Here is a 23,405-nt window from a genome sequence, read left to right on the forward strand (position 1 = left end):
GGAGGGGTACAATCACTCGAAGAAAAGAGTGAGCGGCTTTGCGTGTAAGTTCTGGGGACACGGCCTTGCTCTTATAGATCGGAGGGACAAATTTCCCCACATTCTTTGCCCTCTCCCTGGGGGGACCCCAATTCCCCGGGCCTTAACAGCCAGCAAAATGGGGGCAGACCCCCCGCTATTGTGTCTCCGCTCCCCTGGGATATTTGGATGCAGATCCAACAATGGTAACCGACATTAGGAACAGGAGGAGGCCATTCAGCCCCTCCAGCCTGTTCCGCCATTCAATGAGATCATGGCTGCTCTGTATCTTAACCTTGGTTCCTTACCCACCAAAAATCTATCCATCTCAGTATTGAAATTTCCAATTGACCCCCGGCCTCAACAGCTTTTTGGGGGAGAGTTCCAGATTCCCACTCCCCTTTGTGTGATGAAATGCTTCCTGACATCACCCCTGAACGGCCTGGCTCTAATTTTAAGGTTAAGCCCCCCTCGTTCTGGACTCCCCCCACCAGAGGAAATAGTTTCTCTCTATCTACCCTATCAAATCCTTCAATCATCTTAAACACCTCGATTAGATCACCCCTTAATCTTCTAAACTCGAGGGAATACAAGCCCAGTCCATCCTCGTAATTTAACCCGAGCAGCGACCCCAGTCACCGCCCCCGAATGGCCGCAGGGGATGCCCCACGTAGCTGGCAATGGGGGTTTGCCAAGGTGCAGAGTTGGGCGGGCAGGTGTGGGGTAAGGGGCCCAGGACAATCGGCCCTCGTATATACTCGGGACCCTCCACCCCAGGGCCCGCTGGTATATACTGCACCGACATCAGGCAGGGAAAGATCACAATTCAGGGCCTTTCTGTTGACTCTGAGGTACAAAATTGGGCAGCCCTCCATCCCAAACTCTGCACTCAAAAGAGTCACAGTTTTCCAATGTTGATTCCATCAGTAACGACAAAGACAAAAACTTGCATTTATATAGCGCCTTTAACGTAGTAAATCGTCCCAAGGCGCTTCACGGGGAGCGATTATCAAACAAAATTTGACACCGAGCCACATAAGGAGATATTAGGACAGGCGACCAAAAGCTTGGTCAAAGAGGTAGGTTTTTAAGGAGCGTCTTAAAGGAGAAGAGAGAGACGGAGAGGTTTAGGGAGGGAATTCCAGAGCTTAGGGCCCGGGCAGCTGAAGGCACGGCCGCCAATGGTGGAGCGATGGGAGTAGGGGCTGGACAAGAGACCAGAGTTTAGGAGCGTAGAGATCCCAGAGGGTTGTAGGGCTGGAGGAGGTTCCAGAGATAGGGAGGCCATGGAGGGATTTGAACAGAGATTGTTAAATATTAATTGGGCCGTGGCTTTTCTTATTCATTCCCCTCTCCCCCCGCCCCCGCACCCTCAGGTGAATAAAAATGGAGACCGGCAACGGATTGCGTACAAGGACGCAACTAGCAGCATGGTGGATCCGGACACGGGATACGGCAAGAGAGTGACCATGGACAATGATTTCACCCTCTCCATCAGCAGGGTCGAGGTGATGGACGAGCGAGCGTTCCTGTGTCAGGTGATCGCCGGGGCAGCAGGAAGTCAAGAGGGAAAGACGGAGCTGAAAGTCTACGGTGAGGGAATGGGATGGAGCTGTGTCCGGTGGGTCGGGGGTTACAGGGGGGGGTGGGGGAGCAGGAGCCGTGACCAGATTTCAGTGTAGTCCGCACAGTGACTTCAGATTTATAGTCATTCTCGAGCCTCTAAATGGACATTCCCTCCCATTGTGCAGCGTCCCAATAAACCCAACCCCATCCCATTCACTCCCATTGTACAGAATCCCAATAAACCCAACCCCTTCCCATTCACTCCCATTGTACAGAATCCCAATAAACCCAACCCCTTCCCATTCACTCCCATTGTACAGAATCCCAATAAACCCAACCCCTTCCCATTCACTCCCATTGTACAGAATCCCAATAAACCCAACCCCTTCCCATTCACTCCCATTGTACAGAATCCCAATAAACCCAACCCCTTCCCATTCACTCCCATTGTACAGAATCCCAATAAACCCAACCCCTTCCCATTCACTCCCATTGTATAGAATCCCAACGGATCAAACCACTTCCCATTCACTCCCATTGTATAGAATCCCAACGGATCAAACCACTTCCCATTCACTCCCATTGTATAGAATCCCAACGGATCAAACCACTTCCCATTCACTCCCATTGTATAGAATCCCAACGGACCAAACCCCTTCCCATTCACTCCCATTGTATAGAATCCCAATGGACTAAACCCCTTCCCATTCACTCCCTTTGTACAGAATCCCAACGGATCAAACCACTTCCCATTCACTCCCATTGTATAGAATCCCAATGGATCAAATCCCTTCCCATTCACTCCCATTGTACAGAATCCCAATGGACCAAACCCCTTCCCATTCACTCCCATTGTACAGAATCCCAATGGACCAAACCCCTTCCCATTCACTCCCAATGCACAGAATGCCAATGGACCATACTCAAGACTAGAACATCATTTATAGAGAATTGGTTATGCATTTGAAAAGGAGGAACATAAAACAATACGGAGGAAAGACAGGGAAATTGGATGAAGAGTAGACAGCTCCAGTTAAAAGATAGAAAGTCATGTGTTTCTATAGGACCTTCCACAACCTCAGGACATCTCAGTGTTTTACAGCCAACTTATGAAGTGTTGTTACTCTTGTAATCTAGGAAACATGGCAGCTGCTTCTTCCTGAAATATATTGAGCAATTAAGATCTTATAACCGGCAACTTTGAGATTGACCTTAACGCAAATGGATAACAGTTACTGCTTTTTGGCCGATACAAAATATCCAGCGGGGGAGATGAGGAAAATTTTTTTTTACGCAGGGAGTTGTTCTGATCTGGAATGCGCTGCCTGAAAGGGCGGTGGAAGCAGATTCAATAATAACTTTCAAAAGGGGAATTGGATAAATACCTAGAATATAAGAACGTAAGAAATAGGAGCAGGAGTAGGCCGTACGGCCCCTTGAGCCTGCTCCGCCAATCAGTAGGATCCTGGCTGATCTTTGACCTCAACTCCACTTTCCCGCCCGATTCCCATATCCCTTGATTCCTCCAGAGACCAAAAAAATCTATCGATCTCAGCCTTGAATATACTCAACAACTGAGCATCCACAGCCCTCTGGGGTAGAGAATTCCAAAGATTTGCAACCCTCTGAGTGAAGAAATTCCTCCTCATCTCAGTCTTAAATGGCCGACCCCTTATCCTGAGACTATGCCCCTTAGTTCTAGACTCTCCAGCCAGGGGAAACAGCCTCTCCGCATCTACCCTGTCAAGCCCCCTCAGAATCTTATATGTTTCAATGAGATCACCTCTCATTCTTTAAAACTCCAGAGAGTATCGGCCCATTCTACTCAATCTCTCCTCATAGGACAACCCTCTCATCCCAGGAATCAATCTCGTGAACCTTCGTTGCACTGCCTCTAAGGCAAGCAAGGTTTTAAAAGGAAAACTTTGCAGGGCCGTGGTGAAAGAGCAGGTGGGAGTGGGACGAATTGAACAGCTCTTTCAAAGACCCCGCTCAGGCGCGATGGGAACTGACAGGGTAGATAGAGAGAAACTATTTCCGCTGGTTGGGAAGTCTAGGACTAGGGGACATAGCCTAAAAATTAGAGCCAGGACTTTCAGGAGCGAAGTTAAGAAACACTTCGACACGCAAAGGGTGGTAGAAGTTTGGAATTCTCTTCCACAAACGGCAGTCGATGCTAAATTGTTAATTTTAAATCTGAGATTGATAGATTTTTTTGCTGGCCAAAGGTATTAAGGCATATGGCGTTTGGTAACAGGTCAGCCAAGATCTCATTGAATGGCGAAAGGGGCTCGAGGGGCTGAATGGCCTCCTCCTGTTTCTATGTTCCTGACGGCCTCCTTCTGTGCTGTATCATTCAATAAGTGACTGCCCAGTTTAAAACGCGGACGTTTTAAGTGGTGGGAACTGTAAGACATAGATTAGGCCACAGCTGGTAGTATTGTGTGTATTTCTGCGAACACATCTATTCCTGGCTCTCCCAAGAACGTATCGTAACTGATAACTGTGCCGTCAGTGATGGCATTTTCTCAAGCTTTTTTTGTTATTCGTTCATGGGATGTGGGCGTCGCTGGCGAGGCCGGCATTTATTGCCCATCCCTAATTGCCCTCGAGAAGGTGGTGGTGAGCCGCCTTCTTGAACCGCTGCAGTCCGTGTGGTGAAGGTTCTCCCACAGTGCTGTTAGGAAGGGAGTTCCAGGATTTTGACCCAGCGACGATGAAGGAACGGTGATATATTTCCAAGTCGGGATGGTGTGTGACTTGGAGGGGAACGTGCAGGTGGTGTTGTTCCCATGTACCTGCTGCCCTTGTCCTTCTAGGTGGTAGAGGTCACGGGTTTGGGAGGTGCTGTTGAAGAAGCCTTGGCGAGTTGCTGCAGTGCATCCTGTGGATGGTACACACTGCAGCCACTGTGCGCCGGTGGTGAAGGGAGTGAATGTTTCGGGTGGTGGATGGGGTGCCAATCAAGCGGGCTGCTTTGTCCTGGATGGTGTCGAGCTTCTTGAGTGTTGTTGGAGCTGCACTCATCCAGGCAAGTGGAGAGTATTCCATCACACTCCTGACTTGTGCCTTGTAGATGGTGGAAAGGCTTTGGGGAGTCAGGAGGTGAGTCACTCGCCGCAGAATACCCAGCCTCTGACCTGCTCTTGTAGCCACAGTATTTATGTGGCTGGTCCAGTTAAGTTTCTGGTCAATGGTGACCCCCAGGATGTTGATGGTGGGGGATTCGGCGATGGTAATGCTGTTGAATGTCAAGGGGAGGTGGTTAGACTCTCTCTTGTTGGAGATGGTCATTGCCTGGCACTTATCTGGCACGAATGTTACTTGCCACTTATGAGCCCAAGCCTGGATGTTGTCCAGGTCTTGCTGCATGTGGGCTCGGACTGCTGGAAAAGAGAAGACTGAGGGGTGACCTGATAGAGGTCTTTAAAATTATGAAGGGGTTCGATAGGGTAGACATAGAGAAGATGTTTCCACTTGTGGGGGAGACCAGAACTAGGGGCCATAAATATAAGATAGTCACTGATAAATCCAATCGGGAATTCAGGAGAAACTTCTTCACCCAGAGAGTGGTGAGAATGTGGAACTCGCTACCACAAGGAGTAGTTGAGGTGAATAGTGGAGATGGATTTAAGGGGAAGCTGGATAAACACATGAGGGAGAAAGGAATAGAAGGATATGGTGATAGGGTGAGATGAAGTAGGGAGAGAGGAGGCTCGTGTGGAGCATAAACACCGACACAGACCATTGGGGCCGAATGGCCAGTTTCTGTGCTGCAATCTCAATGTAAACACGATGTGACTCAATGTAAACTCGATGAGGCTACAGATTTTCCGGTTGCTCACTGGTAACTATTTCTTCCAGATGCCCCGGAGCAGCCTGAGGTGACTTCCAATCGGGCCACCTTATCCGTGACTGAACAGCACCCATCGGAGGTAAGAGGTCGCCTAGGTGGTAGCCCAGGGGCTGAGGGGTGGCCTGGGCCATAGCCCAGGGGCAGAGGGGTGGCCTAGGTCCTAGCCCTGGGGCTCCGGGCAGGAAAGTCTTTTGAATTCAGGGGCCTCAAAGGGTGTTGCAAGTGTGAGACCTGGGCAAGGATCTCCCGGGTTTTCCATTTGACCGTGTGTAGACGTGAGAGGAATTGTACTTAACGTTACAGAACTAAGGCGGGCAGATGGAGTTAAGATACGGATCAGCCCTGATCTGATTGAATGGCAGAGCAGGCCCGAGGGGCTGAATGGCCTCCTCCTGTTCCTGCGTAACAGGCCCGAGGGGCTGAATGGCCTCCTCCTGTTCCTGCGTAACAGGCCCGAGGGGCTGAATGGCCTCCTCCTGTTCCGATGTATCGAAGTTTGCTGGCATCAAATCTGGGGGCATCTGGAACCGTGAGGGAGAATGCAGGAGATTGAAGGATACAGTCATGGGTTGGGAGGATGGGCTGACTGGAGGCAGATGCAGTTCAGTGCGGAGAAAGGTGAATTCACACTTTATGGAAGAAGATCGGTGAACAGACCCTAAAGGGACTGGTTACCAACTCCCTGCGTAGATGACCCCCCCGTAACTGAACAGGTTAGAGAGGTTAGGCCTAAGCTCTGGAATTCCCTCCCTAAACCTCTCCGCCTCTCTCTCTCTCCTTTAAGACGCTCCTTAAAACCTACCTCTTTGACCGAGCTTTTGCTCACCTGTCCATATTAAAACGTCCCAAGGCGCTTCACAGGAGCGATTATCAAACAAAAATTGGACACCGAGCCACATAAGGAGATATTAGGACAGGTGACCAAAAGCTTGGTCAAAGAGGTAGGTTTTGAAGAGCGTCTTAAAGGAGGAGAGAGAGAGGCGGAGAGGTTTAGGGAGGGAATTCCAGAGCTTAGGGCCCAGGCAGCTGAAGGCACGGCCGCCAATGGTGGAGCGATGGAAATCGGGGGATGCGCAAGAGGCCAGAATTGGAGGAGCGCAGAGATCTGGGAGGGTTGTAGGGCTGGAGGAGGTTACAGAGATAGGGAGGGGGGCGAGGGCCATGGAGGGATTTTGAAGTCAGTACCACTGAAGGGCAGTAACCCCAACCCTTGTGCGCTGGAGGAAGTCACCACAGTCATTAATACAGAAATAAGTACTTCCATCGCTAAAGGTAGGAGGGTGGAGAACGTCTCCCTCCCACTCTTCAGTTCTCCACATGCTGAGTTCCCAATCTCGGCCCAGACCACCGGACAATTGATGGGATGGCACTGAGTCCAGGTGGTCCCCCGACAGAGAGGGACAGGTGATGATTCATGCGGTTTCTACACCAGGACCAATGGCAGATACCTCCAACAAGGGCATCTGTCAAGGCCGAGGACAGATACCCTCAATACAATGGGTGACATTGTCCAAGCAACTAAAGACCATGAATAACAGACCTCAGAGACAGGGAACGATTTACTCTGACAGGGTTCCAGGGTGGAGATGTTTGTGGACCTCAGGTATCTCTGATTTTAGCCCTTCTGTTGTCTCCTAGATTGGAACTTGCACGAGCAGAAATGGATACCCTGAACCTTCGATTGTCTGGTTCAAGGATGGAGTGTTGCTGCCGATCGTCACCAATCATAATGAAAGTAAGGGGCGAATGGGGCAATGGACGCTGGGATGTGTTGGCATGTTAACTCCATTACCTCGAGTATCTCTCTCTCTCTCTCTCTCTCTCTCTCAATCTCCTTCCCTTTATCCCTGTGGCTCCCGTTCTCCCAGCCTCTTTCTCTGCTCCCTCCCCTGGCTCTTTTCAACATGTCCCCTCCTTTCTGCCCTCAATCGCTCACCTTCTGTTTCCCTGCTCTCTCCGAAACTCTCCCTCCCTTTCTCTCTCTCTCACCCCCATTCTCTCTCCCTCTTTCCACTCTCTCTGAAATTCCCCCTCCCTCATTGTCTCTCCCCAACTCTCTTTCTCTCTCTCTCTCTGACACTCTCCCCCCCTTTCTCTCTGTCTCTCACTCCCTCTGACACTCTCCCTCCATCCCTGTCCCTTTCTCCCTCTCCCTCTTTCTCTCCACCCTCTCTGACACTCTCCCTCCCTCTCTGTCTCTCCCCTTCTCTATCCCTCCCCTTCTATCCACTCTTGCACTGTCTTCCCTTTTTCTGCCTTTCTCTGTTCTCCCTCTCTTTCTGCTCTCTCTCTCTCCTCCTCGCTCTCTCTCTCTCCTCCCTCTCCTCTCTCTTCTCCTCCCTCTCCTCTCTGCTCTCTCTCTCCTCTCTCCTCTCTCTCTCCTCTCTCCTCTCTGCTCTCTGCTCTCTGCTCTCTCTCTCTCCTCTCTGCTCTCTCTCTGCTCTCTCTCTCTCCTCTCTCTCTCTCCTTTTTCTCCTCTTTCTATCCTCTCTCTCCTGTCTCTTTCTCTCTCTCTTCTCTCTCTCTTCTCTCTCCTCTCTCTCTTCTCTCTCCTCTCTCTCTCTCTTCTCTCTCCTCTCTCTGCTCTCCCTCTCTCCTCTCTCTGATCTCCCTCTCTCCTCCTTGCTCTCTCTCCTCCCTCCTCTCCTCCCTCCTCTCCTCTCTCCTCTCTTCTCTCTCCTCTCTCTGCTCTCCCTCTTTCCTCTTTCCTCTCTCTCTCCTTTCTCTCCTCTTCCTATCCTCTCTCTCTCTGCTCTCCCTCTCTCCTCTTTCCTCTCTCTCTCCTTTCTCTCCTCTTCCTATCCTCTCTCTCTCTCTCTCTCCTGTCTCTTTCTCTCCTCCTATCTCTCTTTCTCTCTCTCTCTTTTCTCCCTGCTCTCCCTCTCCTCGTGCTCTCTCCTCCTCTCCTGAATTGGGTCTGACCCTCTGTCTTTTAATCTCAGCGACGCGCTGCCCAGACAAACGAGAGAAAGACTTTTAATTTTTTTTGAAGGGGAGACCAGAAGACAGAATTATGATCCTCATCACCCCCGAGGCCTGGGCTTCACTCCATCTCAAGCAGACGAGCATGTCTGTTGCTTTTAATGGAGAGGATTGTCTCATTGCACTTTCCCCTCACATGTCTGGGGAAACTGGCTTGAATTGAGATGAGACAGATGGGTTGGTGCCTCGGTTGATATTGTGTGTGTTCGAATGCCCTGGAGAGAGAGCGACTTCAATCTAACCCAGACAGCTGGGATCATAGGCTCCCCTCTCTGTTGGGGACCAGAGTGTGTCAGACACTGGGCCTTTTCCACCTCTGGGACCAGGCCTCCCCTCCATCTCGGGCAGATGGCCAGAGTCTCCTGAAGCTTTGCACCGTAGCGAGTCTGACTCCCTGGGTTTGTATTCAATCCCAGTCTGGAATTACATAGCTGATCAATCCTGCCGCCTGGCCAGGCTTTGCCGTGTGATTAGCAACAGAATCTATCGCCAAGAATAAAAGGACAGTCAACTGACCATCTCGGCAGCCTTTCAATTGGCTAATTAGTCGGACGATAATGAGGAGACCTCCAGCTGGATCTCAGCACGTCACCTCTCTTTGCACAACACAAAAGATACATCAAGGACCTGCATGTTTCCAACGACGACAAAGAACTTAGAGAGGGAGGTGATGGCTGCTGCAGCTCCTTATCATGTACTGAGACTGGCACCTCCATCTTTTGTCCTTTCTCTCTGCTTGCATGCCTCCAATTCCCTCTCTTCCACTCACCCTCCTTGTTAAACACCTCTCTCTCTCTCTCTCTCTCCCTCCCTTCGTCTTCCCTCCTCATGTTTCTTCCCTCTCTTCCTCAGCCTTCCCCATTCCTTCTCTGCCTCCGTTCTCTCTCTCTCTCTCTCTCCCTCCCTTCGTCTTCCCTCCTCACGTTTCTTCCCTCTCTCCCTCAGTCTTCCCCATTCCTTCTCTGCCTCCGTTCTCTCTCTCTCTCTCTCTCTCTCTCTCTCCACTTAAGGCTCCTGCCTTTCAACTTTGAGGGACCCTCAAGCGAAGGACCGAGGCCCACCGTGCAGGGAGCCGCGGCAGAGTAGAGTAATTGCCTTTTCCCGTGGTTTACCACTGTGTCCTCTTTCTGTCTTTCACACCCCACTCACTCATTCACTCCGTCCCTCCGTGCCTATCGGCCATAGCTCAGTGGCAGAAGATCGTGGGTTTAAAGCCCCACTCCCGAGACTTGAGCCCGTAATCCAGGCTGACTCTCCCCGGTGCCGGTACCGAGGGAGCGCTGCCCTGCCGGAAGTGCCCGTCTTTAGGATGCGACGTTAAACCGAGGGCCCCTTCTGCCCCTCTCAGGTGGACGTAAAAGATCCCACGGCCACTATTTCGAAGGAGAGCAGGGAAGTTCTCCCCTGGGGCCAATATTTATCCCTCAACCAACATCACGAAAAACAGATGATCTGGTCATTATCTGATTGCTGTTTGTGGGATCTTGCTGTGCGCAAATTTGCCGTTGCTTTTTCTACAGTGACAAGACTTCAGACAGAAAGAACGTCATTGGCTGTAAAACGCTTTGGGACATCCTGAGATCCTGAACCGCGCGATGGAAAAGCAAGCCCTTCCTTTCTTTCTGCCACCTTCACTCTATCCTATTCATTCACTACCTCACTTTCACACTCACACGCTCATAAATCCGTGCCCCATTGCTTGTTGTATTTCTTTGGACTGCTCATTAAACCAACCCATCCAAATCGTCTCTACAATCAGACGCTGTCAAGACCCATCTTCCTCCCTCTAGTTTGCTTCCTCGTAGCCTCCTGGTGCCTATTCATCGTGTCAAAGGTCGACACAGCGTTTGAGCTCGCACCTGATAGGGTGGGGTTAGGGTCGAGGGGCCTTGGCTGATGTTTCTCATTCCTAGGCCAAAGGGAAAGATAACGCCTTTCGTGACCTCAAGACGTCCCAAAGCACTTTACAGCCAATGAAGTACTTTTGAAGTGTCGTCACTGTAATGTAGGGAAACGGGGCAGCCAATTTGCGCACAGGAAGCTCCCACAAATAGCAATCTGATGACCAGATAATCTGTTTTTATTACTGATGTTGGTTGAGGGACACTGGGGCAAACCCCCCGTGCTCTTCCTCAAATAGAGACCACAAGATCTTTGACAACCACCAGATAGGCCTCGGTCCAATATCGATGGTACTGCCGACGGTGCAGCACTCCCTCGGTACTGGCACGAGGAGCGTTAGCCGAGACTTTTGTCTCTGGAGTAGGACTTGAACCCACGACCTTCTGCCTCAGAGGCGAGAGTGAGTTATGGCTGACACCATGACAGAGTAGTACTGAGTATGACCAATGGAGCGCCAAGCTATGCTAACGCTGCCCCACAGGAAGCTGGCACCTTCTGTGGTTTGTATGCTTCAGTTTTGCCCGAGAAAGTGCACTTACCCACTGAGGAGACCTCCAGGCGTTGACCAGACTGGGCACCAAAGACACAATGACCATTGGACCGAATGTCCATTAGGGAAGGCAACCTGCCGTCCTTACCTGAACTGGGCCTACTTGTGACTCCAGTCTCCACACCGATGTGGTTGACTCTTAACCGCCCTCTGAAGTGGGCCTGGTTGTAACAATCCAGCGGTTCAAGAAGGCGGCCCACCATCATCTTCTCAGGGCGACTAGGGACAGGCGATGAGTGCTGGCCTTGCCAGTGACGCCCACAACCCGAGAATGAATATCTATGAAAATAGGAAGCCGCAAACCAACCCAAGGTCTACAGATTACCACCCAACACCAAGATACTTTAGCAAGGTCTGTCAGTAGAGACACCCAGCTCGAGGCCACGGTTCGTTCGAAGATTCCTCGTGGTTGTAGCTCGTTCTGTTACCTCTATTTCCCTCATCCGTGCCCTTCGTTACCTCCAGACTCCACTATTCCAATGCTCTCCTGGCCGGGCCTCCCATCTTCCCCCACCCTCCGTAAACTCCAGCTCATCCAAAACTCTGCTGCCCCCGTATCCTAACTCGCACCAAGTCCCGTTCACCCATCACCCCCCTCTGTGCTCGTTGACCTACACTGGCTCCCGGTCCGGGAACGCCTCGATTTTAAAATTCTCATCCTTGTCTTCAAATCCTTCCATGGCCCTAGCCCTCCGAGATCTCTGCGCTCCTCCAATTCTGGCCTCTTGCGCATCCCCCGATTTTAATCGCTCCACCATTGGCGGCCGTGCCTTCAGCTGCCGAGGCCCTAATCTCTGGAATTCCCTCCCTAAACCTCTCCGCCTCTCTCTCCTCCTTTAAGACGCTCCTTAAAACCTGCCTCTTTGACCGAGCTTTTGGTCACCTGTCCTAATATCTCGTTACGTGGCTCGGTGTCAGATTTTGTCTGATAATCGCTCCTGTGAAGCGCCTTGGGACGTTTTACTATGTTGAAGGCGCTATATAAATGCAAGTTGTTGTTTTTGTTCAGACATGTACATGATTCCTCGAGTTGTGAAGGAGGCCAGCGGACTTTACACCGTGACCAACAATCTCTACTTCAAGTTGTCCAAGGCGGACAAGGACTCTCAATATCATTGCCAGGTCCACTACCGGATGATGGATGAGAAGCAGCGAACTCTCGACTCCGAAAAGTTCAAGATCTCCCTGCACTGTGAGTCGCGAACACGTTAACCAGAACGATTCCGGGACTTTGAGGGTGAAGTTACGAGGGCAGGTCGCTCAGGCCAGGCTTGCATTGCCTTGAGTTTAAGGCATGGAGGGGTGATCTTATCGAGGTGTTTCAGATGATTAAAGGATTCGATAGGGTAGATAGAGAGAAACTATTTCCTCTGGTGGGGGGAGTCCAGAACAAGGGGGCAGAACCTTAAAATTAGAGCCAGGCCGTTCAGGGGTGATGTCGGGAAGCACTTCTTCACACAAAGGGGAGTGGGAATCTGGAACTCTCTCCCCCAAAAAAGGATGTGGAGGCTGGGGATCAATTGGAAATTTCAAAACTGAGATTGATCGATTTTTGTTGGGTGAGGGGATTAAGGGTTACGGAACCAAGGCGGGTAAATGGGAGTTAAGATCCAGAGCAGCAATGATCTAATTACATGGTAGGACAGGCTCGAGGGGCTGAATGGCCTCCTCCTGTAAATGGAGTTAAGATACAGATAAGCCGTGAGTAGGAGGATGGAGGAGTGTCAGTGGGAGGGGGATGGGGTCTGTTTCTCGGGGGGAGGGGGATGGGGTCTGTTTCTCGGGGGGAGGGGGATGGGGTCTGTTTCTCGGTGGGAGGGGGATGGGGTCTGTTTCTCGGGGGGAGGGGGATGGGGTCTGTTTCTCGGGGGGAGGGGGATGGGGTCTGTTTCTCGGTGGGAGGGGGATGGGGTCTGTTTCTCGGGGGGAGGGGGATGGGGTCTGTTTCTCGGTGGGAGGGGGGTGGGGTCTGTTTCTCGGGGGGAGGGGGATGGGGTCTGTTTCTCGGGGGGAGGGGGATGGGGTCTGTTTCTCGGTGGGAGGGGGTGGGGTCTGTTTCTCGGGGGGAGGGGGATGGGGTCTGTTTCTCGGTGAGTGGGGGATGGGGTCTGTTTCTCGGTGAGTGGGGGATGGGGTCTGTTTCTCGGTGGGAGGGGGATGGGGCCTGTTTCTCGGTGAGTGGGGGATGGGGCCTGTTTCTCGGTGAGTGGGGGGATGGGGCCTGTCTCTCGGTGGGAGGGGGGATGGGGTCTGTTTCTCGGTGAGTGGGGGATGGGGTCAGTTTCTCGGTGAGTGGGGGATGGGGTCTGTTTCTCGGTGGGAGGGGGATGGGGTCTGTTTCTCGGGGGGAGGGGGATGGGGTCTGTTTCTCGGTGGGAGGGGGGTGGGGTCTGTTTCTCGGGGGGAGGGGGATGGGGTCTGTTTCTCGGTGAGTGGGGGATGGGGTCTGTTTCTCGGTGAGTGGGGGATGGGGTCTGTTTCTCGGGGGGAGGGGGATGGGGTCTGTTTCTCGGTGGGAGGGGGATGGGGTCTGTTTCTCAGTGAGTGGGGGATGGGGTCTGTTTCTCGGGGGGAGGGGGATGGGGTCTGTTTCTCGGTGGGAGGGGGATGGGGTCTGTTTCTCAGTGAGTGGGGGATGGGGTCTGTTTCTCGGGGGGAGGGGGATGGGGCCTGTTTCTCGGTGAGTGGGGGATGGGGTCTGTTTCTCGGGGGGAGGGGGATGGGGCCTGTTTCTCGGTGAGTGGGGGATGGGGTCTGTTTCTCGGTGAGTGGGGGATGGGGCCTGTTTCTCGGTGAGTGGGGGGATGGGGCCTGTTTCTCGGTGAGTGGGGGATGGGGCCTGTCTCTCGGTGAGTGGGGGATGGGGTCTGATTTCTATGTACTGACCCCCCGTCTCAAACACTTCCTTTCAGACCACACGGAGACTGTGACCTTTAACCTCGCGTCGAGCGCCATTATCAAGGAGGGTGATGATGTCCGTCTCCAGTGCTCAGCGGACGGTTTCCCTCAGCCCGAATACATCTTCTACAAACTGGAGGTAATTCCGCGGAGTGGAGGCGAGGGGAGGGGTATATCAGAGTGTTACAGTGAGGGGTGTGGGGTATATCAGAGTGTTACAGTGAGGGGTGTGGGGTATATCAGAGTGTTACAGTGAGGGGTGTGGTGTATATCAGAGAGTGTTACAGTGAGGGGTGTGGGATATATCAGTGTGTTACAGTGAGGGGTGTGAGGTATATCAGAGTGTTACAGTGAGGGGTGTGGGGTATATCAGTGTGTTACAGTGAGGGGTGTGAGGTATATCAGAGTGTTACAGTGAGGGGTGTGGGGTATATCAGAGTGTTACAGTGAGGGGTGTGGGGTATATCAGAGTGTTACAGTGAGGGGTGTGGGGTATATCAATGTGTTACAGTGAGGGGTGTGGGGTATATCAATGTGTTACAGTGAGGGGTGTGGGGTATATCAGAGTGTTACAGTGAGGGGTGTGGGTATATCAGAGTGTTACAGTGAGGGGTGTGGGGTATATCAGAGTGTTACAGTGAGGGGTGTGGGGTATATCAGAGTGTTACAGTGAGGGGTGTGGGGTATATCAGAGTGTTACAGTGAGGGGTGTGGGGTATATCAATGTGTTACAGTGAGGGGTGTGGGGTATATCAATGTGTTACAGTGAGGGGTGTGGGGTATATCAGAGTGTTACAGTGAAGGGTGTGGGGTATATCAGAGTGTGACAGTGAGGGGTGTGGGTTATATCAGAGTGTTACAGTGAGGGGTGTGGGGTATATCAGAGTGTTACAGTGAGGGGTGTGGGGTATATCAGAGTGTTACAGTGAGGGTTGTGGGGTATATCAGAGTGTTACAGTGAGGGGTGTGGGGTATATCAGAGTGTTACAGTGAGGGGTGTGGGGTATATCAGAGTGTTACAGTGAGGGGTGTGGGGTATATCAGAGTGTTACAGTGAGGGGTGTGGGGTATATCAGAGTGTTACAGTGAGGGGTGTGGAGTATATCAGAGTGTTACAGTGAGGGGTGTGGGGTATATCAGAGTGTTACAGTGAGGGGTGTGGGGTATATCAGAGTGTTACAGTGAGGGGTGTGGAGTATATCAGAGTGTTACAGTGAGGGGTGTGGGGTATATCAGAGTGTTACAGTGAGGGGTGTGGGATATATCAGTGTGTTACAGTGAGGGGTGTGGGGTATATCAGAGTGTTACAGTGAGGGGTGTGGGGTATATCAGAGTGTTACAGTGAGGGGTGTGGGGTATATCAGAGTGTTACAGTGAGGGGTGTGGGGTATATCAGAGTGTTACAGTGAGGGGTGTGGGTTATATCAGAGTGTTACAGTGAGTGGTGTGGGGTATATCAGAGTGTTACAGTGAGGGGTGTGGGGTATATCAGAGTGTTACAGTGAGGGGTGTGGGGTATATCAGAGTGTTACAGTGAGGGGTGTGGGGTATATCAGAGTGTTACAGTGAGGGGTGTGGGGTATATCAGAGAGTGTTCCAGTGAGGGGTGTGGGGTATATCAGAGTGTTACAGTGAGGGGTGTGGGGTATATCAGAGTGTTACAGTGAGGGGTGTGGGGTATATCAGAGTGTTACAGTGAGGGGTGTGGGGTATATCAGAGTGTTACAGTGAGGGGTGTGGGGTATATCAGAGTGTTACAGTGAGGTGTGTGGGGGATATCAGAGTGTTACAGTGAGGGGTGTGGGGTATATCAGAGTGTTACAGTGAGGGGTGTGGGGTATATCAGAGTGTTACAGTGAGGGGTGTGGGGTATATCAGAGTGTTACAGTGAGGGGTGTGGGGTATATCAGAGTGTTACAGTGAGGGGTGTGGAGTATATCAGAGTGTTACAGTGAGGGGTGTGGGGTATATCAGAGTGTTACAGTGAGGGGTGTGGGGTATATCAGAGTGTTACAGTGAGGGGTGTGGGGTATATCAGAGAGTGTTACAGTGAGGGGTGTGGAGTATATCAGAGTGTTACAGTGAGGGGTGTGGGGTATATCAGAGTGTTACAGTGAGGGGTGTGGGGTATATCAGAGAGTGTTACAGTGAGGGGTGTGGGGTATATCAGTGTGTTACAGTGAGGGGTGTGGAGTATATCAGAGTGTTACAGTGAGGGGTGTGGGGTATATCAGAGTGTTACAGTGAGGGGTGTGGGGTATATCAGAGTGTTACAGTGAGGGGTGTGGGGTATATCAGAGTGTTACAGTGAGGGGTGTGGAGTATATCAGAGTGTTACAGTGAGGGGTGTGGGGTATATCAGAGTGTTACAGTGAGGGGTGTGGGGTTTATCAGAGTGTTACAGTGAGGGGTGTGGGGTATATCAGTGTTACAGTGAGGGGTGTGGGGTATATCAGAGTGTTACAGTGAGGTGTGTGGGGGATATCAGAGTGTTACAGTGAGGGGTGTGGGGTATATCAGAGTGTTACAGTGAGGGGTGTGGGGTATATCAGAGTGTTACAGTGAGGGGTGTGGAGTATATCAGAGTGTTACAGTGAGGGGTGTGGGGTATATCAGTGTGACAGTGAGGGGTGTGGGGTATATCAGAGTGTTACAGTGAGGGGTGTGGGATATATCAGTGTTACAGTGAGGGGTGTGGGGTATATCAGAGTGTTACAGTGAGGGGTGTGGAGTATATCAGAGTGTTGGTGAGGGGTGTGGGGTATATCAGAGTGTTGGTGAGGGGTGTGGGGTATATCAGAGAGTTGGTGAGGGGTGTGGGATATATCAGAGTGTTGGTGAGGGGTGTGGGATATATCAGAGTGTTGGTGAGGGGTGTGGGGTATATCAGAGTGTTACAGTGAGGGGTGTGGGGTATATCAGAGAGTTGGTGAGGGGTGTGGGGTATATCAGAGAGTTGGTGAGGGGTGTGGGATATATCAGAGTGTTACAGTGAGGGTGTGGGGTATATCAGAGTGTTACAGTGAGGGATGTGGGGTTTATCAGAGAGTTGGTGAGGGGTGTGGGGTATATCAGAGTGTTACAGTGAGGGGTGTGGGCTATATCAGAGTGTTACAGTGAGGGGTGTGGGGTATATCAGAGAGTTGGTGAGGGGTGTGGGGTATATCAGAGTGTTTGTGAGGGGTGTGGGGTATATCAGAGAGTTGGTGAGGGGTGTGGGGTATATCAGAGTGTTGGTGAGGGGTGTGGGGGTATATCAGAGAGTTGGTGAGGGGTGTGGGATATATCAGAGTGTTACAGTGAGGGGTGTGGGATATATCAGAGTGTTACAGTGAGGGGTGTGGGGTATATCAGAGAGTTGGTGAGGGTTGTGGGGTATATCAGAGAGTTGGTGAGGGGTGTGGGGTATATCAGAGAGTTGGTGAGGGGTATGAGGATGTTATATTGACTCTCTTGGTGTGGGGATTGTGATTGTTCTGCCGTATTGATGATTAAAGGGAATCTTTCACTGCAGGATACTGAAGAGAGGGAACTGGAGACCAGTCGGGACGGGATCCTGGTATTGAAGGGTGTGACAAAGGAGCAGGGCGGGAGATACCAGTGTGAAGCTCTGGACTTTGACGCTCCCAGTGAGGTGGAACTGAAGAAAGATCTCAGCATCGTCGTCAACTGTAAGACAACTACTCAATCACTTGCAAATCCGGGGAGGGAATTTCTGCTTCCGTGTGCAATGCCTCGATCGGTGACCTCAGCACAAGTTAAAAAATCTCCCCCCTCTATGCTGACTCTGAACATTGTCTCTCTATCTGTATCTGCCATTCCTGGCATTCTCCCTGGATACACACAACAGCATTTCACCAAATCATCCTTGTTTTCAAATCCCTCCGTGGCCCTCGCCCCCCCCCTCCCTATCTCTGTAACCTCCTACAACCCCCCGAGATCTCTGCGCTCCTCCAATTCCGGCCTCTTGCGCATCCCCCGATTTCCATCGCTCCGCCATTGGCGGCCGTGCCTTCAGCTGCCTGGGCCCTGAGCTCTGGAATTCCCTCCCTAAACCTCTCCGTCTCTCTCTCTCCTCCTTTAAGACGCTCCTTAAAACCTGCCTCTTTGACCGAGCTTTTGGTCACCTGTCCTAATATCTCCCTATGTGGCTCGGTGTCAAATTTTGTTTGATAATCGCTCCTGATGTAGCGCCTTAGAAACGTAGAAAATAGCAGCAGGAGTAGGCCATTCGGCCCTTCGAACCTGCTCCGCCATTCAATATGATCATGGCTGATCCTCTATCTCAATACCATATTCCCGCTCTCTCCCCATACCCCTTGATGCCTTTTGTGTCTAGAAATCTATCCAGCTCCTTCTTAAATATATTCAGTGACTTGGTCCCCACAGTGGTAGAGAATTCCACAGGTTCACCACCCTCTGAGTGAAGAAATCTCTCCTCATCTCAGTCCTAAATGTCCTACCCCGTATCCTGAGACTGTGACCCCCTCGTTCTGGACCCCCCAGCCAGGGGAAACATCCTCCCTGCATCCAGTCTGTCAGAACTTTATACGTTTCAATCAGCCTTGGGCCGTTTTACTACGTTAAAGGCGCTGTATAAATGCAATTAGTTGCAATTTGCTCGCGAGTGCTGCTGATATCTCTATTCCCTTTCGGAGCAGATTTGGATCCACTCCTGGTGACACCGAAAGGGCCTCTCACCGTGCAACTGGGAGACGACGTGGAAGTCTCCTGCTCCACAGAAGGATCAGCGTCCCCCAAAATCATGTGGAGAAAGGTAACCCTTCATCTATTCTAACAGCGCTGCTTCATTTCGGTGGACTGCATCCTGCAGCTGAACTGGGACGAAGGCTTTGTTCGGGACGACAGGCTCAATTCTGCTCTCCGGCTAAAGAAACAAATTACATCTCTGTCTCGCCTTTCACGGCCGACAGGCCGTCCCAAAACGCTTTCCAGCCGATGACGTACGGTCATCGTTTGTAACGTAGGAGAAGCGGCAGACAATTTGGGCACAGCAAGATCCCACAAACAGCAATGAGATAAATGAGCAGATCATTTGTTTTTTTTTTTAGTGATGTTGGTTGATGGATAAATATTGGGCACAGGACACCTCCCCCCACCCCGCCCTACCCCTGATCATCTTCCAATAGTGGCCGTGGGATCTTCTACGTCCACCTGAGAGGGCAGACAGGGCCTCGGTTTGACGTCTCACCTGAAAGACGGTGCAGTGCTCCCTCAGCACTGGGATTGTCAGCCCTGGGTTATGTGCTGAAGTCTCTGGAGTGGGGCTCGAACCCACGATCTTGTGACTCGAGGCGAGAGGGCTGCCCACTGAGCCATGGCTGGCACTGAACGAAATCTCCTCCTGGTTGCCCTAGTTTATAGCATTGGGCAACGGGCTCCTTCGATGGGTGTGCTGTGTCCCGATCTTAGATAGGTAACAAGTTTAGTGTTTGGTGCCAGGCTAACCCTCTCGAGGAGCAAAGGGAAGCTAAAAGGAGCAATTTGATCACATTTGAGCCCATGATCTTGGTGTCTTCAGAAGACCGCTCAGTTGGGATTGTCATCATTAAGCGACCTCCCCTTCCATCCCACATGGTCAGTGCGCTACCCAACCTATTACTGAGACCGTTAAACCAAGGGGGTTGGAGTACAAGAGTAAGGAAGTCTTGCTGCAATTGTACAGGGCTTTGGTGAGACCTCACCTGGAGTACTGTGTACAGTTTTGGTCTCCTTACCTAAGGAAGGATATACTTGCCTTCGAGGCGGTGCAACGAAGGTTCACTAGATTGATTCCTGGGATGAGAGGGTTGTCCTATGAGGAGAGGTTGAGTAGAATGGGCCGATACTCTCTGGAGTTTAGAAGAATGAGAGGTGATCTCATTGAAACATATAAGATTCTGAGGGGACTTGACAGGGTAGATGCGGAGAGGCTGTTTCCCCTGGCTGGAGAGTCTAGAACTAGGGGGCATAGTCTCAGGATAAGGGGTCAGCCATTTAAGACTGAGATGAGGAGGAATTTCTTCACTCAGAGGGTGGTGAATCTTTGGAATTCTCTACCCCAGAGGGCTGTGGATGCTCAGTCATTGAGTATATTCAAGACTGAGATCGATAGATTTTTGGACTCTAGGGGAATCAAGGGATATGGGGATCGGGCGGGAAAGTGGAGTTGAGGTCGAAGATCAGCCATGATCTGATTGAATGGCGGAGCAGGCTCGAGGGGCCGAATGGCCTATTCCTGCTCCTATTTCTTATGTTTTTATCCGAGGGCACCGTCTGCCCCTCTCAGGTTGATGTAAAAGATCCCACGGCCACTATTGGAAGAAGAGCAGGGGAGTTCTCCCAAGAGTTATCCCTCAACCGACATCCCCCAAAACAGATGATCTGCTGTTTTATCTCAGTGCTGTTTGTGGGATCTTGCTGTGCGCAAATTGGCTGCTCTGTTTCCTACGTTACAACAGTGACGACATTTCAAAAGTATTTAATTGGCTGTAAAGCGCTTTGGGATGTCCTGAGGTCATGAAAGGCGCTACAGAAATGCAAGTTCTTTCTGAGACGGTCCTGATTTCTATCCCTGGCCTGTGTTGGGTTAACTGATCGTAGCCAGATTCACTTGGCCTTGACGCTCCTGGACTAGCGGGAGTGAATCAGTCAAGGTGCCCACACCAAATTAGCTGGGCTGCAATTGGCTATTTGATCCTGTCAAGCCCAGTGACGAACATGGCCGCCCTGTCCCTCTCCTCTCGAGCCCCCATCCTCCCGAGCCGTGGGGTCAGCAGTGATAGACAGGGTCTATAAGACCTTGTTTCAAGTCCCCAGGACACCGCGGCCCCAATTTATCCGGAATTGGATAAATACTTAAATGGGAAAACATTGGCAGGGCGGTGGGGAAAGAGCAGGGGAGAGAGTGGGACTAGTTGGATAGCTCCAAAGATTCACAACCCTCTGAGTGACGAAATAACCTTCTCTTCTCAGTCCTAAATGGCTGACCCCTTATCTTGAGACTATGCCCCCTAGTTCTAGACTCTCCACTCAGGGGAAACAGCCTCTCAGCTGTCAAGCCCTCTAAGAATTTTATACGTTTCAATAAGATCACCTCTCATTCTTCTCAACTCCAGAGAGTATAGGCCCATTCTACTCAATCTCTCCTCATAGGACAACCCTCTCATCCCAGGAATCAATCTAGTGAACCTTCGTTGCACCGCCTCTAAGGCAAGTATATCCTTCCTTAGATAAGGAGACCAAAACTGTACACAGTACTCCAGGTGAGGTCTCACCAGAGCCCTGTACAATTGTAGTAAGACTTCCTCACTCTTGTACTCCAAACCCCTTGCAATAAAGGCCAACATGCCATTTGCCTTCCGAATTGCTTGCCATAACTGCATGTTAACTTTCTGTGATTCATACGCCCTTCCTATCTCAACCACCTCACCATAAAGGGTCTTCCCTCCCAAGCAAGCACAGGCATTAAACGTGGTGCTGTAGTGGGAAGAGGATATTCTGTGTTTCTTCTTAACTTTGAGAAGCCAACCGAGAAATGCCTGGGCGTTGTCTCAGACATTTTGTTTGCAAGAACAGAGCCCGAGAAGCTCCAAAAACCATCCAGGATTGGCTTGTCCGCTTGATCAGTGCCCTCTTGTTACTGGCCACTCGTAGAAATATAGAAAGTAGGAGCAAGAGTAGGCCATTCGGCCCGTCGGGCCTGCCCCGCCATTCAAAATGATCATGGCTGATCGTCTAACTCAGTGCCCTGTTCCCGCTTTTTCCCCATATCCCTTGATCCCTTTAGCATTAAGAAATATATCTATCTCCTTCTTGAATACATCTAATGACTTGGCCTCCACTGCCTTCTGTGGTAGAGAATTCCACAGGTTCACCACCCTCTGAGTGAAGAAATTTCTCCTCATCTCGGTTCTAAATGACATACCCGTATCCTGAGACTGTGACCCCTGGTTCTGGACTCCCCAGCCATCGGGAACATCCTCCCTGCATCTCGTCTGTCTAGTCCTGTTAGAATTTTATATGTTTCGATGAGATCACCTCTCATTCTTCTAAACTCTAGTGAATATAGACCTAGTCGACCCAATCTCTCCTCATACGTCAGTCCTGCCATCCCAGGAATCAGTCTGGTAGACCTTATTGCACTCCCTTCATGGCAAGGACATCCTTCCTCAGATGAGGAGACCAAAACTGCACACAATGCTCCAGATGTGGTCTCACCAAGGCCCTGTATAACTGCAGTGAGACATCCCTGCTCCTGTACTCAAATCCTCTTGCAATGAAGGCCAACATACCATTCGCCTTCCTAACTGCTTGCTGCACTCAAGTTCCACCCCCTTCCACTGGGCAGCAAATCTGTCTGATCGACCAAGGTGATTTCACCAGCACTTTCCTCCCTCTTTGACCTCTACCCCACCAGGACCATCAGCGTCACGGGGACACCATCAGCTCCAAGTTCCCCTGCACCATCCCGACTTGGAGATACATCGGCCGTTCCTTCATTGTCGCTGGGTCAAAATCCTGGAACTCCGCTCCTTAACAGCGCTGTGGGAGCAGCCCCCAACACTCGGGACTGCAGCGGTTCAAGAAGGCGGCTCACCACCACCTTCTCAAGGGGCGATAAATGCCGGCCTCGCCCACATCCCGAGAATTAATAATGAGCCCAAAAAAAAAAAGCCAAGCTGCGTCAACCCTGCCTTGTAACCCATGACCCCAGAGGTGAAAGGTCACGAGTTTGGAAACCTCTTCAGTGCCCATTTTGTCTCCCCGCCTGACGTAGGCGCGCCATTTTGTTTTGTTTCAGGGTAAAGACCACCTCTCTCACTCTGGAACCCTCAACTTGAAGAAAGTCAGCTACAAATCCAGCGGAACATACATGTGCGAGGCCAGTGTGCCCTCCATCCGCGGCCTGGTCAAAACGCAGCAGCTCAAGGTGTTTGTTGAAGGTAAGAATGAGATAGAGACCCTTCTCCCCACCTCGATCGGGTAAAACTCAGGCCCCTTCCTCGCGAGCTATCAGCGTTACAGCCACCATTGGCCACTAGTTTAAATTTAGTCAATTAATAACGACAACTTGGGCCTTTAACGTAGTGAAACGTCCCAAGGCGCTTCACAGGAGCGATTATCAGTCAGAATTTGACACCGAGCCCCATAAGGAGATATTAGGATAGATGACCAACAACATGGTCAAAGAGGTAGGTTTTAAGGAGCGTCTTAAAGGAGGAGAGAGAGGCGGAGAGGTTTAGGGAGGGAATTCCAGAGCTTGGGGCCCAGGCAGCTGAAGGCACGGCCGCCAATGGTGGAGCGATGAAAATCGGGGGACGCGCAAGAGGCCAGAATTGGAGGAGCGCCGAGATCTCGGAGGGTTGTAGGGGCTGGAGGAGGTTACAGAGATAGGGAGGGGGGGCGAGGAGGGATTTGAACACAAGGATGAGAATTTTAAAATCGAGGCGTTCCCGGACCGGGAGCCAATGTAGGTCAGCGAGCACAGGGCGGGCGATGGGTGAACGGGACTCGGTGCGAGTTAGGCTATGGGGGGGCAGCAGGGTTTTGGATGAGCTGGAGTTTGCGGAGGGTGGGAGATGGGGGGGCCGGCCAGGAGAGCGTTGGAATAGTGGAGTCTGGAGGTAAGAT

At 51.4% G+C, this 23,405-nt stretch overlaps 1 protein-coding gene across 2 annotated transcripts in view; it reads left to right on the forward strand.

Moving 5' to 3' along the window:
* Positions 1 to 23,405, forward strand: part of LOC137306174 (basal cell adhesion molecule-like) — a 72,407-nt gene that overhangs the window by 16,185 nt on the left and 32,817 nt on the right. For both annotated transcript variants that reach the window (XM_067975245.1, XM_067975244.1), the window contains exons 3-10: positions 1,395 to 1,611; positions 5,449 to 5,519; positions 7,079 to 7,175; positions 11,884 to 12,066; positions 13,787 to 13,911; positions 17,287 to 17,443; positions 18,434 to 18,549; positions 22,576 to 22,717. In XM_067975245.1, the coding sequence (XP_067831346.1) occupies positions 1,395 to 1,611; positions 5,449 to 5,519; positions 7,079 to 7,175; positions 11,884 to 12,066; positions 13,787 to 13,911; positions 17,287 to 17,443; positions 18,434 to 18,549; positions 22,576 to 22,717 (1,108 nt within the window). The remainder of the gene's footprint in view (positions 1 to 1,394; positions 1,612 to 5,448; positions 5,520 to 7,078; positions 7,176 to 11,883; positions 12,067 to 13,786; positions 13,912 to 17,286; positions 17,444 to 18,433; positions 18,550 to 22,575; positions 22,718 to 23,405) is intronic.

The sequence above is a fragment of the Heptranchias perlo genome, chromosome 42 (assembly GCF_035084215.1).
Source record: "Heptranchias perlo isolate sHepPer1 chromosome 42, sHepPer1.hap1, whole genome shotgun sequence".
Taxonomy (NCBI): Eukaryota; Metazoa; Chordata; class Chondrichthyes; order Hexanchiformes; family Hexanchidae; genus Heptranchias; species Heptranchias perlo.